Source organism: Sinocyclocheilus anshuiensis, unplaced genomic scaffold (genome assembly GCF_001515605.1).
Source record: "Sinocyclocheilus anshuiensis isolate Anshui unplaced genomic scaffold, SAMN03320099.WGS_v1.1 scaffold2422, whole genome shotgun sequence".
Lineage (NCBI taxonomy): Eukaryota > Metazoa > Chordata > Actinopteri > Cypriniformes > Cyprinidae > Sinocyclocheilus > Sinocyclocheilus anshuiensis.
Genome location: NW_015557345.1, coordinates 67,910 through 87,424, shown reverse-complemented (window position 1 = coordinate 87,424; position 19,515 = coordinate 67,910). Strand labels below are relative to the sequence as shown.

Sequence of the window (19,515 nt, the reverse complement as noted above, 5' to 3'; positions counted from 1 at the left end):
TATTTACATACTTATAGTATATAGAAAAAAAATTATACAGTTTAATCAAATTAAAAATTATTATTTTTACCCAATTAGCGTGTGCTCCTTTGAAAAGAAGGCAATTCCAGAATGCACTGCTCTGAACAAAAATATGTATCCAAGGTACATATACTGTATTGGAATTTAATAAAATAAATATAGCCTGTTTACAATATTTAAAACATATCTTTTGACTTGTCTTGCCATCTTGGATAATTTTTTTCACTGAGCAGTGCATTCTTGGATTGCCCTTTCTGTCAAGGATACTCGCAGTGCTGTCTTAAGGTATCTTAAAAAGCAGCATATTTATAATATCTCCTGACCTCTTCGCAATCTTCTATGATTGTATTCATTCAGCTAGTAGCAATGCATTATGGACATACACTGCTAACTATATTAGTGATAAAAGATATCTATATTGCTGTTCACACCAACAGATGATAAAGTTCTGTTCATTATAAGTGCGCACTGAAGTGTTGTCTTCTGCTGCCTTAAATGTTCAATATTTTGATTCTGATTGGCTGTCAGTTTGAAAATCATTCTATAAGCGATTCCAACAATATCGTTCCTCAGTGTCATTAAGGTTATAGTTGTGGTGTGGACTTTGCTATTCTCATAGAATTAGAATTGTTATTTACACATACTGTAAATTTGCGAACCTACCTTTTAACACCAAGCACGATAACTTTCCACTCACGCAAAGTTGGCTTGAGTCATGTAGCACCAAAAAAAAAAAAAAAAACTGCTTAGGGCATAGATTGCATAGCCAACTGCATAGCCAACTTTTATTAAAATCCCACCATGCCAGCTGTGAATTAGCCATATATTGCTTTAAAGACTGTATAGGTAGGCGGCTCACTTGGTTTTGGAATGGTGCTAATATCTACACCCTCAGAGTGGAACTCACAGCCTGATATCAAGAAATAATAACTGCTGATAAATATTTAATGCACTCTGAGTGCTGGTCTGAGTGTGATCAAGGACTCTAGGCCTCAGCTGTGAGATGGGAATTGCGGTTCGCCTCCGGCTCTCTCTGGACCTGTCTGAATGATTCAGCTGCTGCCCGTAGCGCAATCACAGAGAAGATCCAAGGTGTCCTCTTTCAGGGTCAGAGGATGCTTAAATGCCTCTGTCTCTGTGTTTCCTGTTGTTTAGACGACAGGCCTCTGTCCTTCACACTGTGCTCTCTCCAAGCTGAACACTATAAATATCCCTAATGCTCTCCTAACCTCCCCACCTTCCCCTGCTGCCTTATCTCCAGTCAACAAGGAAGAAAAGCTGCCACCACGCCGCCCGCTCAGCCTTTACTGCAGCAAAAATAAACAAGGCTTCTGAAAACACGGGAAAGAGCGTCTCCGACCAGTAAGAGACTGTGGGCACATCGCCAAAAGGGACAAAAACTATCCACTCTGAACTCAATGTGAACCACAAGCGCTGGCGTTCAACATTCGATAGTGATTTCGACAGCTTCGCCAGATCAACTTATACTCCCATTGATCCAGTGTTGACACTGGGAGCGCAATCCCTTCAGAGCGGCAACATCCTGAGACCTGAGATGTTTGGAGCACCTCTTAACCTCTCAACAGTCACTTTGGATGAAAGCGCCCGCTAAAAGCATAAATACAAATGTACATTCTCAGCCCTACGACATGAATTCTTGACAGGCAGAGGTTTTTAGCATGATTCAGAAAACGTGTCAGATGTGGCGTGTCGATCCAGTGGTTTCTTACAGGGTTCTGCGTGTGCTTTTGAGACCGCAGGGGCTCCACGGTCTCCACTGCCAGGTGATGGTGGCTGGAGGGGTCCCGGTGGCGGTGCAGGTGAGCATCTGTCGACTGCTCCTCTTGTAGGGGTTAGTAGGTGTTGCTGCCTCCTTCTCATGGATCTGAGGAGGAACTAACCATGCAAATCAAGAAATGTAAGACAAATATCACTATAAGACTTTAGAATAAGTTTCCATTTGTCAACATTAGTGAATTAAATTAGTTAACATGAACCAGCAATAAAAACTTACTAATTAAGCAGTTATTAATCATAGTTCACGTTAATTTCAACATTTACTATACGCTTTTAATTACTAATACATTATTAAAATCTGTAATTGTTACTATTATGTAATGTACCTGAGCTAACATGAACTACTATCAGAACTAAACAGTTCTTTTAAATTGCTATATTAATTTGCATTATCACCGTTTTTACTGTATTTTGTATCAACGAGACTTCTTTCTAAAACCTGTGGAATCATGTTAATGATTCCAAACCTTTGACCAGTAGTGTATCTATAAAGCGACCACAGCCATGATGTCTTAAAATTTAGTAAAAGTGCTTTTTAGCTTTCACCTGCCATCCTTATGCTAGTGCAGGAAAAGAAAAATGCATATCCAAGAAGGTTTTTCATGCGTTATTTTTCATCTTCACTCACTTGATGAATCATTATACTATACCTATAATCTTTCGGTTTGCAGCTTAGATTTTTAACCACCAAGGTACAGCAACCCTGATTTCTATTTGATAATGGATCAACCTAATACAAAACTGCAGATATTTCATATAAGCATCATTGAAAGAGTTACCATTGACTATGAGAGTAAAGTTTAGTCTTTTCTCCAGAGCTGCACGTGTGTTTTTCAGGACCAGAGTGTATTCTCCAGCATCCTGCTTACACACCTCCCTGATCTCCAAAGCATGCTGCTGGACCCTAAACCGGCTGAACTCTGGCCGTCTGGTGATCAGTTTGCCATTCTTATACCTGCACATATAGATGATTTACAACATTATAGTGTTTGGATAAGTATATGCACATTCATGACTATTTTTAAAGATGAAACGTTTCCATGACATTTTGTTTCCATAATGTGACGTTCATCAAGAAGAAAAATATAGGATGGCACTTGATTTTATCCTTTAAGGATTTATTGGATGGTAAAACGTCTTTATTTGAGGGCCTGGTGGTCAGCCAAAGCTGTTTCAGAAGTGGAGCAAGGTGATGTAATTTGATGACCGATTACATGATATAAAAAATACATTCAGATTATATGGCAAACACAGGGTTCACAAGTTGCTCATGTATGTTGGACATGTAGCTTGACTTTTTTACCATTGTGTTTCTGGCAAGGGGTACGCTGACACTTTCACAGGCAGCCAGACAGATTTTTGTCCTTCTTTTGCCTCTATAACTGATCCATTCCTGAAGTCCAAGATGATGAAAGGTTTCTCTGTGGAATTATGGAAGAAGAGCTGTTCCATTAGCAGTAATTTACAGTTTGTGTTTAAATGTATAATTCAGTCATGAAACTCTAGATGGCGTATTCTGACGGGGTGTTAACGTAACTGATGATATTCAGAGAGTTAAACGACTTGGCACAAGCTGATTGGTTCATGCTGCATATGCAGCCAATGAGCTTACTGCCTTGCATTTATATGGCTGGCTAGCATTCACTTGAGATTCCTGCAGCGCGCTTTCAGAGTTCTCTGAAACCCTCCACCTTCCCCAGCTCCACCTGTATAGATCTGCTACGGGGTTATTTTATATGCTATTTGTGCAGCAGCAGTATGTCTTAAATACTCATGGCACCGTATCGCCATATGCATTGGTAGTAGCAAGTTCCTGTACTTGCTTGCAGCAGCAGCAATAATCTACAACTACAGCAATAACCAACAGCAGCAGCAATTCAGCAGCAGCAGCGTAGCAGATCTATTCCACCAAGACCAAATACATTAACATTGTCATATCCATCACCATGCTGATATGTTCCGAGAGTTGTCTTTATTGAACTATATATTATAATATTTCAATTTATAGTAGTACAGGCGTAGTTATTTTGTTACCTACCGTGAACTAAGACTACAGTAGTAAGCTCTCGTTTCACCTCCACACTACTGGCAGAGCAGGTGTAGTAACCGCTATCATCCACGCGAACGTTTCGGATTGTGAGGATACTAGAGGCTTCCGTGGCTTTGTCCAGGATGTTACGCACAGATTGAAAACTCGCCAGCCTGTTCTCCTGTCCGCACAATGCCAAAAAATATCTGATTAGTGGTCTGCCTTTTGTGTACTTATTGTGTACAATTGGTATTTGAAACGTCACCAATTAAAATACCACATAACTAGCTTTTCCCTCATTTTGAAAGGTCACTAGAACGACTATACCACAGTCACAGATCATTGTGAGTTATACTGGCACAGTGAGGTCTACGCAAAATATAAGAAATATATTATAAATATATGTAATATAAGATATGAATATATAAAATACAAGAAATTGGAGCCCATTTTTTCTAACATTGAATTTTTTTTGCATTGTGCCAATATTTATGCCGACTTAACATTTTATTTTTAATGCATTATATAGACAATTCTAAAGAAGTACTTATACACAATGCAAAAAATAAACAAACAAACAAATACATACATACATAAAAAAATAAATAAATAATAATAATAATAATAAAAAAATAAAACCAAAATAAAAATAGGCTTTATTTTCTTTAAGCAAAATATACTTTTTTAGGCAAAATGTGACCTGAACATGAATTGCATGACTCCAGTACACAAGAGATGCAGGAAACTAACTAAGGCTAATGCAGAAATGAAATCCTGGACTACTGAGACTGAGAGTGAAAATAATAACTGGATAGGTGAGCAGATAAACACATGAGTGTGGGAGAATAATGAATATGAAAGTTTGCTTATATTAGCAGATAGAACGCAGATAGAATTACTATACAACGCAATCACACCAAAGCCGATGCATTTTTGATCACAGCCCAATACATCACAAATTAATTAGATAAAGGCCATTTATTCTGAATTGGACAGGTCATGTTCTTTCTCGTAGTTCAATCAGAAAAAGTTGATTATACTGATAACTGTAATATGCAGTGTGGCCTGGTAATTACCTTCTGGCCTGGGTAGTCCCATTGGAATTCCACACCAGTTTTGAACTCGACCAGCGCTGTGCAGTTGAGCTCCAGACCCTCCCCCTGCATGAGCTCCACGGGCGAGTCCTCAGGAAACAGCTTGAGCTTGTAAAACTTCAGTCCTGTTGGGTGTTGCAAACATGGACTTGTCAGCACTTTTCAAGTTCTTGGATCCATGGATGTAGTATGTGTAGCATTGCTGTCTCCACAATGATACTAGTGTGTTGTGGGTGGTTGCCAGGGCGCTGCTATGTGGTTGCTAGATGCACTGGCCGGTTTTAAATGTACCGATATACAGTACCGCTTAAGTGAGATTTTTGGGTTAGACTATATTTTATGATGTCCTTGTTGAAGTGTAATTACACAAATAAATACTGAGTAATATTAATTAACAGCATGTACTTATAGGGTTAGGGTTCAGGTTTGGTTTAGGGTTAGTTGCTTGTAATTATGCATTGTACTTTACTGTTATTACTGTAGTAACAAGAACACTGTGAAATAAAGTGTTGCTGATGTTTTTTTTTTTTGTGGCAGTTTTATAATCTTCTATGTGAAAATGCCAGTCTTACTATTTAAAATAATAATTTGACCCACATTATTTGAGGTATGAACCACAAACAATGCGGAACGAGTTATGTATTGAGTTTACAAGTGTCTTCCTTAGTAAACACCACTACTAATCACACTTTCTCAGCAAATGTTAAAATATTGTAAAATTACAGGATCTGGCATTGAATGACGTGTTTCAATGAAAGGTCTTCTTTACTGTGGCCCTTTCTGTGTGTGTGTGTGTGTGTGTGTGTGTGGGTGTGTGTGTGTGGGTGCGTGTGTGATCAGTGTGAGTAGTAATAACCTCATTAATCTAAATAAACCCAACTATGACTTTGTGAGCTGTTGGTAATTTGTAAGTTTAAACAGGCCCAAATAAAGCAAGAGAAGCAAACAAAGCCATTGGGTGAATTTTATTAGATATGCTAATGCAATATTTATTCAGGAGGTCAGCTGGTATGGACGGTAACGCTCTGCTGGCTCTACAGCACCACGTAAGTGAAGCAAAGTTTTCATTTTCCCCTCTTGAGTAAAAAGGCTATTGATCTTGGCGAATGTTTTGTATGACCCTCACTTTAGATTAAAAAAGAAGGATGATGACCTCATTTAGCAGTGCAATGATAAAGTATTTCTGAGAGGTCCCTCAACAGGATGGGAGAAGATCACCGCCAACTCCAGAACCAGCATATGGAAAGAAAATCTACTATCTGGACAAATCTTGCTTTCAGTATGATATGAAATGTAAAGTCTACATCATAGATAATTTTACTCACTAAATCATCAAATTATTGTCACGCCCCCGGGCTGATCTGTGTGTTCTTCCCTTTTTTCGGTTGTGGGTTCGTGTGTTTACACTTACCATGTGCTTCTGTCTGTCCCTGCCCTCTTGTTATTCCATTAGTTATCTTCTTGGCCACACCATCACCTGCTCAGCATTGTTAATCACTCCTTCCCTATTTAGTCTCCTCGTGTGTGCTGTCTTGTGTCAGATCGTTGTTTTGTACTCCGTGCAATCTTAGCTCCGACCCCGTCTTGTCTCAATCTTTTGCTGTGCAGATATCTTGCCAGTTTTGTTTTCATCTTTTAGTTTTTGTTTGTCCCTCTCCTTCCTGCTTCCAGGCAGCGTTAACCTCCTCCAGCTCTACCCACGCTCGCGATCTCCGATCGCTGTTTCCGCTGTCTCAGCACTTCCTCGCCTCTCCGCCAGTGCGCCCCCAGCTCCCCGCCTCAACCGCGCCACCGCCTCCCTGTCAGTTTGTATCGGTCTTGCTTGGGCCCACCCCATCTTGTCTCGATCTTTTTCTGTGCAGATATCTTGCCAGTTTTGTTTTCATCTTTTAGTTTTTGTTTGTCCCTCTCCTTCCTGCTTCCAGGCAGCGTTAACCTCCTCCAGCTCTACCCACGCTCGCGATCTCCGATCGCTGTTTCCGCTGTCTCAGGACTTCCTCGCCTCTCTGCCAGTGCGCCCCCAGCTCCCCGCCTCAACCGCGCCACCGCCTCCCTGTCAGTTTGTATCGGTCTTGCTTGGGTGGATTTTCCCTGCTGACCCTGAACCTATGCAGGTGGGACGCCTGCGTCTCACTCCTCAGCAGAAACAAGAGAGACTCGTCCGGGGCTTATGCTTCTACTGTGGGAGGGCACTTTGTCAGCAAGTGCCCGTTAAAGTCAGGGCCCATCAGTAGCCAGGGGGATCCTGGTGGGCGCATCTCCCCTTAATTTCCCCCCCCTCTTCCCGCACCCTTCTTCCTGTGAGCATTCAATTTGGAGGTTCCAGTCACTCCTGTTCAGCCCTGGTGGATTCGGGGGCTGGTGGTAATTTCATGGACACGGGTCTGGCTGAGCAGTGGGGAATTCCTGCCATCCCCCTCTCTACTCCTATCTCTGTTCGGTCTCTTGATGATTCTCCTATCACCGCTACCCACTAAAAGACAGGGCCCATCAGTAGCCAGGGGGATCCTGGTGGGCGCATCTCCCCTTAATTTCCCCCCCTCTTCCTGAACCCTTCTTCCTGTGAGTGTTCAGTTTGGAGGTTCCAGTCACTCCTGTTCGTGGATTCGGGGGCTGGTGGTAATTTCATGGACACCAGCCTGGCTGAGCAGTGGGGAATTCCTGCCATCCCCCTCTCTACTCCTATCTCTGTTCGGTCTCTTGATGATTCTCCTATCACCGCTATCACCCACCTCACCCCCCCCGTAAGTCTTATTGTCTCTGGCAATCACCATGAGATAACCAATTGACTTTTGGCACCTGCAAACTGAGTCCACGTCTCGCATTGACAATTATACTTCAATCAATTTAGCGACTTACACAATAACCTACATGACGTTTAACCAAGGAAAACATGTTTCTAGATCAACAAACTTTGTTGGTTCTGAAACAACATTCCTATTAACCAATCAGCCGTAAACCTACTGCAACGGGCAGGGCTGGTTGAGAAAGCTGTTCCCACCCCTAACCACAACCTTAAAATCAAAAGATGGAAACTGGAATGTGATTGTTGACACTGATTGTTTGATAGATGGATGTTTGTTGTTCATGTCGTTCTGCACATAAGTGTCTGCCAAATGGTTTAAATCTAAAATATAAATGATCCCTCTTGGCAATATCACCCATTTTTTTCAATGTATTTTGCAAAACAGAGAATTCAACTTACTCAACATCTTGACATTTTATTTGCTATTATAGCCATAACCATTAATAATGTTAACTATTAAATTACTGTGTTAAAAACTGCCAAGATTTTAGAATGCATTAACGTCTAAAACAGTACAGTATGTGTCTACCATACTGTTACGGGTAGCATTAACCAATTATACTGCACAGTCTTCAGGCAAGTTATTGCTTTTTGAAGAAAGATTCTCAAGAACAGGAATGTGTGTAAAAAAAAATCTAAAGATTTCATGCTAACCTAATGCTAGACAGTTATGATATGAAGGGCAGCTATTCAAATTAATACTTACCTATGGCCTGCAGAATATATATAGATGATCTGTGCTCGTTGTTGTGCACTAAGGTGGAGCAGAAGAAGCCGAAGAGGATGGAACTGTTCTCAAAGATGTGTCTGGGAACCGACCAGCCCCTTTTATTATTCCAGGTGATCTCATTGCCTTCTAGAAGCAATGGAGCCTGCTCTAACTGTATGAACAACAATACATTCAATTCACACATCATCTGAAAGTTTGAAGTTCTTTAGGGTCTTCATGAAAGGTCTGTAACATACTTTGGTTAAAATTCCTCAATTGTCGTGCATGTCTCTTTAAATGATAATGAGTTACTGCTCATCCCACCCATCTCTTGCTGCCTGGGACTCCGCATATGGCCTGGAGGTGGTGTTATTCAAATAGCTAGCTATCTACCTAATACCAGCTACAAATTGAAACAGGGCACTGTATATGGCACAGTTTCAGACTCAGACAGCGCATAACAAACTGGCTACATGTTTTCTTTTCAGCTTTTATGAGCTGGCAGACATGCTAGAAACCTATCTAAACTCAAAAAAACAAACAAAAAAAAAGTGAAAGTTTTATCCGATGTCCCCTTTAAATTGAAAATTCTGTTGTCTTTCCACCCCAATGCCACTCAAAACTCCCTATTGAACGAAATGTTAAAGCTGCTTTTTTCCATGCAATAAAATTCATGGTTACGATGGCTATCATGGTTATCTATGGAAGCCCGTTTCCGCCATCTGACTTTTTTTCTCAGAATCGTGAGATATAAACTCGCAATTGCAAGTTAGGCTATAAAGTCAGAATTGCGTGATCTTTTTTTTTTTTTGCGAGTTAAAGTCCAATTTTGAGGGGGGAAAAAGACTGATATGTTCTCAGAATTTATATCTCACAATTCTGTGAAAAAAGTCAAAATTGCGAGATATAAACTCGCAATTACGAGAAAAAAAGGTCAGAATTGTGAGTTTATATCTAGCAGTTCTGACTTTATTTCTCAGAATTGCGAGTTTATATCATGCAATTCTGAGAAAAAAAGTCAGAATTGTGAGATAAAAAGTCGCAATTACCTCTTTTATTTTTTATTCAGTGGCGGAAACGGGCTTCCATAATTATCAAATTATGCTGCAATTAGATTAAAAAAAAACAACTTTTTTTTTTTGGTCTTACATCACCTCATAGGTGCTTGACATCCTTTTATATACAGTGGGTATAGAAAAGAATCACATCCTTTAAAATAATCACATTTTGTTGTATTGCAGCCTAAAATGAAGACGGACACAATATTTGTTTTATCCAGCTGTATTTACTCAGTGCAACTTATAACATCCAAGTGAAAGATATAACACCAACATGTCAGAAAAAAATAATAAAATAATAAAAAATAACAGAATCACTGAGTTGGAAAAAGGATAACCCCCTCCTAAAAATGACTTGTAAACTTTATCAGGTGTAGCTAATCACCTTCTCAATGGCACACAAAGCCTTTGACTTTCAACTGTGATCAGCTGTGGTCATTTTGATTAGCTCAGCATGAAAAGAGCTTTCCTGGAGCATGTCAGTCCTTGGTAGTGCAACTGAAGCAAACAATACGGGTGGCAAGGCACTGTCAAAAGATCTCCGGGATAAATTTGTGGACAGGCACAAGTCAGGAAATGGATAAAAAAAAATTCAAAGGCTATATCAATGCCTAGAAGCACAGTGAAGTATATTATTAATAAGTGGAAAGTGGTATTTGGTAAAACACAGACCCTCCCTGCATCAGAACGTCACTCCAAAATGGATGAAAGAGATCAGAGAAACTGATCAGAGAGGCAACCAAGAGGCCTACAGCAACTCTGAAGCAGTTGCAGGAATTTATGACCAAGAGTGGTCATTGTGTGCATGTGACAACAATATCACAAATTCTCCACAAATGTGGCTTGTATGGGAGGGTTGCAAGAAAAAAGCCACTCCTCAAGAAAGGCCACATGCAGTCACGATGGCAGATGAGACTAAAATTGAATTATTAAGATAGAAGGAAAATGGATGGGGCAAAATACCATCAGATTCTTGAGGAAAATCTGCTGCCCTCTGTCAGAAAGTTGTCAATGGCAAGAAGGTTTACCTTCCAACATGACAATGACCCAAAGCAAACAGCAAAACTGACGCAGTTTAACTGAACTTGAGCAGTTCTGCAAAGAAAAGTAGGCAAATATTGCAAAGTCTAGATGTGCAATGTCAGTAGAGACATATCCCAACAGACTAAAGGCTGTAATTAAAGGTGGTTCAACAAAATACTAACACAAGGGGGTGATCCTTTTTCCAACTCAATGATTCTGTTTTTTGTATTTTTTTCTGACATGTTGGTGTTATATCTTTTACTTGGATGTTATAAGTTGCACTGAGTAAATACAGTTGGATAAGTCTTGATTTCAGGCTGCAAAGCAACAAAATTTTATTATTTTAAAGGGGGGTGATTCTTTTCTATACACACTGTATGAGACCAGACGGTAACAGTCTATATACATTTTTTCATATTTAACTACTTGTCCTTAGGGATGAATGAGGAGGATTACACACAAATGTTCTATCTGTCTGGGTTTGGAGAGAAATAACTTGTGAAAATGCATTCCTTTACTCCATTACATAACTCAATGAAATGTGCAATCATTGTATTTTTCTAGATCCCACTGCAAGGAAACTTTAAACTAATTTTCACAACATAAATGGCTTCATAGTCTGAAAAAAAACTGAAAACAATTCTGAAGTTTCTCTAAATTATTATTATTATTATTATTATGGAATACTGAAATATTATACAACATTTTTTGGGGGGGGCATTAGGCCAACGCTTTTTAGCCACTCAGAAAACAAACAAGTCAGGTGTGCTGTCTATCATACATTTTTTTCATATCTGGAATTGCTGACATTGGACTGGCTGATATGGAGAGAGGGTGTATGGTTGATGCTAACAAACTGGTGGAAGTTAGTACAAGGCTGAAATCAGTTACAGCACATTTAGAGATGTCTCAGTAAGTTCATTTTAACAAAATATAAACGGACCCAGAGCTTTCTGCCTCATTTCAAAACTACAGACTTTGCCCAGTGAACTCAGCCCATTAACTATGATTACCTGGAGAATAACCAAGTTGCTAAAATTCTGGGGAAAAAATCAATGTTTATTTAAATTACTGTTTTCATTTCCTTTAGCTTGAGAAGCTTTGTCACTTGAGTCAGCTAAGGGCTAAAGTTACACTTATGCTGCATATACAGTAACACTAATTATCCTGGGTTTGATCTCTAAAATAATACAAAAACAAATAAGTCCCCTAATCCATTTTGCAGAAACAGAGAGATCAGGTGAGCTGCTGTTGGACGTGTGTTGGAGGACTTACCAAAAAGAGAGTGACTTTCAGGTCAGGATCTGAAACCAGGCATGGCACTTCAATGTGTGTTTGAGAATCCGTTATGAAGATTGCCTCCATGCCGTTCTCATTTCTCTTGATGAATGGATGTTGAGGGTCTGTATGTTTGAAGAAAACCGACATTAGTTCAGTTGTCTATATTTTTCTAAAGTAAAACCTGTCCCTTTGTTACCTTAAACCAAGCCCAACAACATTACAGGAAGTACAACATATTGCTAATAGGTCCCTTCGGATGATACCACTAATTTTAAAAGCAGAAATGTGAAGCTTCTGTTTTTTAATACATTTACATGAATCATTTAGGAAAAATGTTTGATATTTGAGCTGTAACGTTGGTGGATCAGCCTCTGGTTATGTGTTACCGACATAATTTCAGCGGCCAATGGTGGTCTACATTCTAACACGTCATACATACACAAGCATGCAAATACAAGGAAGCAGTCTCTGTTCTGGTGATAAACATCCATACTCAAGAGGGAGACAGAGATTCCTTCAAATGTTTGTGCCATTAAACCATGTGTTTAGGTTGCACCACGTTATGAATTGCGGTCTGACACCAGCTGAGCTTGTGAAGCTAGAGGCGTTTGCATTCACAAGACTTGCATAGAGGAGATGGTAATACTCCACATGATCCCAAATCATGGTCATACTGTCAAAATATTGTGCATATATTAAACATTTGTTTGTGGCACTTTACACTTGCCTCCTAGACTTCCACTGTACATGTATGACTGTACACACATTTTTCAAAATGATTTTCTGTGCCAATCAACAGCCTGTCACAGACATTGTTGATAAAGCTTAAGTATTTAACCCATAATACTCCTTTAAAGCCAAGACTTAACATTCCACCTCAAGTTCTTTGCCTGAATATACACAGTTTTAGCCAGATTTAGTCTGTGGACCATCTGAAATATCTAACAGTGCAGATTTTTATGACAAAACTCTATCAACAGTCTCCAGCACCGTTCCTTAAACCACTTAATGGCAGCCTTTTGTCTTGGTCAGCATCTATTTGTGTAGGACGCTAAAACAAACCTCTCCAGCTTTCACTTCAGTGGGAGGTCACAGCGCTGTTTCTAAGCCCTTATTTGAACATCACCTGGTGATGCCTGCATCTCTCGAGCCGCCATTATTCTAAAGAGTGTGATTTTTACCCACATGGCTTAAAGCAATCACTCCAAGCTCTCGGAGTCCAAACAAAAGGTTTGTATCTTGAGGTTTATGTTTCTGCCCCGCGGTGGTCTGCATACACAGACATAATAGGAAAAATATACAAATCCTCACAGTTACAGTGCGTCACCATAAATCATCTTCAGGAGGTGAATTGCTTTTTTGAGGGTGCTTTCCGAAGAGACTGGGAGGCACTGGAGGGCGTGACATGTAGCTATAACGCGAGGCAGCGGGAACTATAAGCATTTAACTGAAGCCATATGCAGCCAATTGCCATTCTGCTTTACACTCACTGCTAATTTATAGCTGTGATTTCACCTGGCTCTGATCAACCCACTGGTAAGATCTGTGGAAACCGTTTTGGCATCTTGTCAGGAGAAATCACCCGGCATTTCACACGAGTGAGTGAGTCAGCTGACTCTTTGATCAACTGGTCGAAAACCAATTGGTTACAAATACAGAGCTGGATTGTGTTACAAAGATAAACAATCCCCCTGTGAATAAAAGAAAGACTTCAACCATAAATTCTCTCATTATTTACCAACACACATCATTGCAAACTTGCAAGTTTTTGCTCTTTTCTGTAGTAGAGAAAAATAAATAAACTTTATTTAATTAAGCGCCTTTAAAAGAAGCTTCTCAAAACGCTTTATATTAAAAACAACTTTAACAATACAAGCATTAAGAAAAAAAAAACGGAACAACATATTCTGTTACACCAAATACACAAAATAATGATCTTTAAAAAAGCATCATATGACCCCTTTAAGACATGCTTTTTTGGGCCGTAAATAATGGGACAAATACCAGTAAAATGACTAGCGCAAACCTTAGTAAATCATGTTGCGTTATTCATTTAAATATTCTCCTCCTATAAATTTAGCATCTGAAAGGGAAACTCCTACAAATGCATATGTCAAGTCAAGTCACCTTTATTTGTATAGCGCTTTATACAATACAGATTGTCAAAGCAGCTTTACAGTGTTAAATAGGAAAATAGTTCGTCAACGATGCAAACAAAATTCAATTTTTCTGTAAAGCAGCTCTAAAAAGAGGACAATAGTAAACAGGAGTAAAAATAGTGTGTCCATGCCTTTTCAGTGCTTATTTTTCACTATGCGTCTTTAGTAAATCCTGACAGTAGTTTTTTAACGCCAAAGGGGTTTTTTTATGCTGGCGCAAGCTGTTAGTAAATCTGGTCCCAAGTCTTCTGAAGCCATTCACTAGTCTTGTGAGATGCACAGTCAAATATTTAAGTTGTTCTTCAATTATTATTATAGGAGAACCAATGCTAGTTTGGCATTGATGCCCAACTAATCCAAAACAAAGCAATCACCACGCTTTTCCAGCTAGTCCAGGTGTGTCGGCAGACTATTTTGGCATGTGAACACAGGATAAATGTGAACTTCGCTGGATTGTAGGGACTACTTCTATGTCCTGTTTTTGTTCTTTTGATCACCATAACCTGCCATTGTGCCTGAATTATTCTTTTCGGGCTTCAGTGTTGGCCACTTAAGTATTTAGATTAAAAATATGGGCAGTTTCATAAAGTTTGTAGGCCTGGTTTCAAAAACCCTTTCCCAGATAAATGTACAAGTGACATGACTGAGTGTTGAATAAAAGATTTTTGCTGAAAAGGCCAATTTAGTTATGAATCCAGGCTTGACATCCGAATGTAATGTTAACAAGTACATTAAACTGTAGCTAAACTCGTATCCACATTACTGAGGTGATACAATGCTCAAGCTATCAAACTCAAAATAAATATTCTTCCTTATATGATAAGGTGGACAGTGGCAGGGTAACAGTGAATGTACTTTCTCCTTAGTGGTGATATTAGCAGATTTGGCATTGTGTAAATTTCTTTATTGCGTTCTTATCTTTAGTTTATTCTGTATAAAAGCTCTTTCCTAATCCCAGGCCGTCTCAGGGTAAACCAAACATGTTCTAACTTCTAAGCGTGTTCATGTATAATCTTCTCTGATCTTCTGAAGAGGGCTGATGTTTTGAATGAAATGTTTATGATGTCTTTGTCTGTCACCCAAAGAAAACAGAAACTTTAGACAAAGATAGCCTGGCCAAGCATTCTTTGAAGGGAGTCAAATAAAAATGGGATTTGTGATTTGGTTTGCCTCAGGAAAATGCCACAAAAGGGACCAGACACTGATATTGAACTAAACCGAGGTTAATTTACACAAATAAGCTAAAGAACAGGGAGGAACCGCAGTGCATTTGTCTTTAACATTAACATTAACATTAACTTTAACATTAACTGCAGGCTCATTCTAACAACAACATTTAAGCACCATTTGAGTCTTCATAACTTCCTACTGGTATTACTTATTTAACTTACATTATTTTAAAGATTGAGCTATATATATATATATATATATATATATATATTATTCTTGGGACAAAGAACAAGTTAGGGTTAAGGATGTATTAGCCACTGACCTTCAACCCTATAACATTTAACCCTGAAACATTCTGAGGTAGCACTTTATTTGTAGTTAGTAGAACGTCTAAAGTGGACTATCAAAATACAGTGTAACCCATTCAGAAATGTAACTGAAGTTGATACAAAGCATGATTTTATATATTACAGCTATATAAACAGGGCTGCACATAAGTTTTTCAGTCTGGGTTTCATGAGAGCACCTGGAGATTTGGTTTGGTGCTCACACTCCATATAGTGTGACCCATTAAATATAACTATTAAAAAAAATAATAATAGTAATAATTTTAAAAGTTTTTTTTATTAAAATAATAAACAAAATAATAAATAAAGTGTGATAATACTATTACATTTTGAAATAAAAAGTGATTATTAAAAATACAATAATTTGATGGTGCACTTAAAAAATAAAATGATAATATTTACATTTTCTTTTGTTTATTTAAAAGATTTTTACTTTTTTATTTTTATATGAATTTTCAACATTTTTGAACCTAAAATCAGCAAGCTTTTATTTAGGCAGGTTGCCGGCAAGTAAGTATCTGTGCTGCCGGTTTTGAGCGAGGCTCATCAGTGAATGAAATGTCACAAAAAATGTTTGCATTTTGCTCTGAAACCGGCAGCGCATAGCCTAGATTTTTGTTTTCAGTTCAAATGGAAATCTTACACTGTATTACAGTAAGTCAATCTAAAACTGTGATTTTGCATTAACAGTTGTCAACCGTGTCGGTACGCAAATGAGTGGTCTGAACTTATTTACCCAGTACAATTTTTATTTTGGTCACACATGCACACCTGTGCACCGTTTGCATCCTGTGCATCCCTGTATATATATATATATATATATCACAGCTCAACAAAACCGAATAATACAACCAGAATTTATTGTAATAAGAAAGCTAAGTTTTAATTCTAGTAAGAAAGTTGGTCCCACTTTATATTAAGTGGCCTTAACTACTATGTACTTACATCAAAAAATAAGTACAATGTACTTATTGTGTCCATATTGTATTGCAAAACACTTTTGCTGCTATTGAGGTGAGATACGTGTAAGGTTAGGGACAGGTTTGGTGGTATGGGTAGGTTTAAGAGTGGGTTAAGGTGTAAGGGATGGGTCAACAGTGTAACTATAAATGTAATTACAGAAATTACAGATGTAATTACATGCAGATATTTTTCAAATATAAGTACAATGTAAAAACATATATGTACACAATAAGTGCATTGTACTAAATTATTAATTTAAATGTAAGTACATAGTAGTTAAGGCCACTTAATATAAAGTGGGACCAGAAAGTTAGTTTATTTACAGTTCTCACCTCGCACAAAGACAAAAATGCTGACTGCTGTGGTCCCATCGATGATGTATTTGATGTCCTGGTAGAAGCAGCGGTAGTACCCCGAGTCATTGGCCTGGGTGTTGGTCAGTATTAAGGTCTTGCAGTAGGGTTTCCCAGGCTCCCCTTGACACTCCTTCACCCTGACTGCTCTGTGGCCCGGGGTGTCAACGGGTGACTGCTGATCCTGGCGATCAGTAAACTCCACTTTACTCAAAGACACTTCAGGCCAGCTCCAGTCCAGAATACGCTGTCCCCTGGTGGAATGGGTCAGATAATCACATTAAAGTCAGTGTCATTCCAAATTTTTCACCAAAACTTTGCCCCATGGTACACAACCACATAATACACATAATACCCAACCACAGCTTGAGGGTGTAAATTCTGAGTGAAAAAAGTGGTTTATACCCCAACAGTCCACCTTATAGACAAGACTGACTATCGCTGATTAGATCAAGTTTAAGTCTCCTCTTCTAGGCCCCTCCTTCAGTGTAAATCTATGCAGATTTTTCATAAGTCTAAATATTTACAAAAGTAACAGCACACCTCTCTCAATATGACATTAAGGTTTGTAGTTTGTAGAGCAGGATGGCTTGCATGCCATAATGTAATACTTAGAGGAGGTTAGAAGAGGGTGGTTGTTTAAATCCTCAATTCTAGGGTTTGAGAAATAATAATAGTAATGTTTGCCTTAATTGTTTGCAAAAAAGTTTGTTTTCACTTGAAAAACATAATATGCATGTCTTGAAACCTGTGATTGAGGTTTTTAGATGGCAAAGGAAAAGGCAATGACATTTAAACTGATGTGTTCCTCAATCAGATTATGAAATACAGTGATTTCTGAATGCCAGCCATGAGTTTGCGTAATACTGCTCATCGATCACACTGTGCGGTGGCCCAAAAATATGCTTTCCTCTCAAAGGTATATGTTTGTAACTGATGAAAAACTATTTATTCTGGGAATTCTTGGCAAGAAATGTCTGCAAATTTTGAAGGGATTAGAGCTAAATATGTTGGATCGCCTCCCTGCATGTTCATACCACACATATTTCTAACCTTAACCATCCAATCACTTCCAAATTCAACATTTTCCTTGTTTTTGTAATAGCTGACAAGCTTATCCGATTATTCAATCAAAAATGAGCAAATCTGTGTCTTGATTGTTTATTTAACTAGACATTTAATTCCATTTGGTACCAACAAGTAATTTAACCTAGATGCATTAGGGTAGTCAATGTTTAATGTGTCCCTGGACAAAAAAATCAACATCAAAATTTTCAGAAATAATGCATATAAATGTAAGAAAAAATGTCCAATTTAGGTTTTGTAACTGGTCATAGTTTTTATAAAAAAATTGATCTTACCTATTTTATAATTGCTCTGTGGTGTGACTTATTAATTTTTAAAAGTATAAATATTTCATATTTAAAATAAGCTGCATGCATAATAATTATAAAAAATAGCAAAATGCTGTTTCAAGTAGCTTAAGACAGAAAATGGTCAAATATTCAAGAAAGAGTTTAGTATTTAAAGTACCCATTGATAGATCATTTGATAGTACCTGCATGTAATGGTCAATGTGTCGTTAGCGTTAATCACGAGCTGGTCTTTAGTGTTGTCAAGGGTGGGTGGACTCATAGAAAACCCAGTCACCAGACCTACAGGAAGAGAAAAGCATCATCATCATCATCATCATCATCATCACGAGATAATTTACCATGAGTACGTTCACAGCAGAATCTAAGAAACAATCAAATTCCCTTTATTTTCCAGGCACTTATAATCACTCCAGACAGATCCTTGGATGTCGTTTCACCATGTGGAGGAGGTAAGGTCAAGTCTGTTCTTTGGGTTTTTAGTCCAATATAAATTACATTGCAGTTCCATTTAAAGTTTACACAATTTTTCTATTAAAGGAGTAGTTCACTTTCTAATTACAATTTCCTGATAATTTACTCACCCCCATGTCATCCAAGATGTTCATGTCTTTCTTTCTTCATTCAAAAAGAAATTAAGGGTTTTGAGGAAAACATCCCAGGATTTTTGTCCATATAGTGGACTTCAACAGTTACCAAACGGCTGAAGGTCCAAATTGCAGTTTCAGAGCAGCTTCAAAGGGCTCTACACAGTACCAGACGAGGAATAAGGGTGTTATCTAGCCAAACCATCGGTCGTTTTTCTAAAAAAAAAAAAAAAGTACAATGTCATCCAAGATGTTCATGTCTTTCTTTCTTCATTCAAAAAGAAATTAAGGGTTTTGAGGAAAACATCCCAGGATTTTTGTCCATATAGTGGACTTCAACAGTTACCAAACGGTTGAAGGTCCAAATTGTAGTTTCAGAGCATCTTCGAAGGGCCCTACACGGTACCAGACAAGGAATAAGGGTGTTATCTAGCAAAACGATCGGTCATTTTCTAAAAAACATAAAAATGTATATGCTTTATAAACACAAATGCTAGTCGTGCACTAGCTCGACTTCACGCATGACGTAATCAAGTCAAGTCAAGTCACCTTTATTTGTATAGTACTTTATACAATACTGGTTGTGTCAAAGCAGCTTTACAGTGATAAACAGAAAAGTAGATTGTCAATAATGCAAGAAGATAATAACAGAGTCATTTTTCCAGCCAAAGTCAGTTCATTGATGATTCAGTGATGTCATCATCCAGTTCAGCTCTCTTCCAATAGTGTCTGTGCAATCAGTTTA

At 38.3% G+C, this 19,515-nt stretch overlaps 1 protein-coding gene across 1 annotated transcript in view; it reads right to left on the bottom strand.

Moving 5' to 3' along the window:
• The window catches only part of LOC107679111 (vascular endothelial growth factor receptor 3), a 54,719-nt gene that overhangs the window by 16,455 nt on the left and 18,749 nt on the right, over positions 1 to 19,515 (bottom strand). Inside the window, exons 2-10 of the mRNA XM_016474564.1 lie at positions 18,369 to 18,465; positions 16,790 to 17,064; positions 11,813 to 11,940; positions 8,454 to 8,628; positions 4,924 to 5,066; positions 3,857 to 4,028; positions 3,122 to 3,239; positions 2,598 to 2,773; positions 1,752 to 1,917 (exon numbers count right to left, since the gene is read on the bottom strand). Coding sequence (XP_016330050.1) covers positions 1,752 to 1,917; positions 2,598 to 2,773; positions 3,122 to 3,239; positions 3,857 to 4,028; positions 4,924 to 5,066; positions 8,454 to 8,628; positions 11,813 to 11,940; positions 16,790 to 17,064; positions 18,369 to 18,465 — 1,450 coding nt within the window. The remainder of the gene's footprint in view (positions 1 to 1,751; positions 1,918 to 2,597; positions 2,774 to 3,121; positions 3,240 to 3,856; positions 4,029 to 4,923; positions 5,067 to 8,453; positions 8,629 to 11,812; positions 11,941 to 16,789; positions 17,065 to 18,368; positions 18,466 to 19,515) is intronic.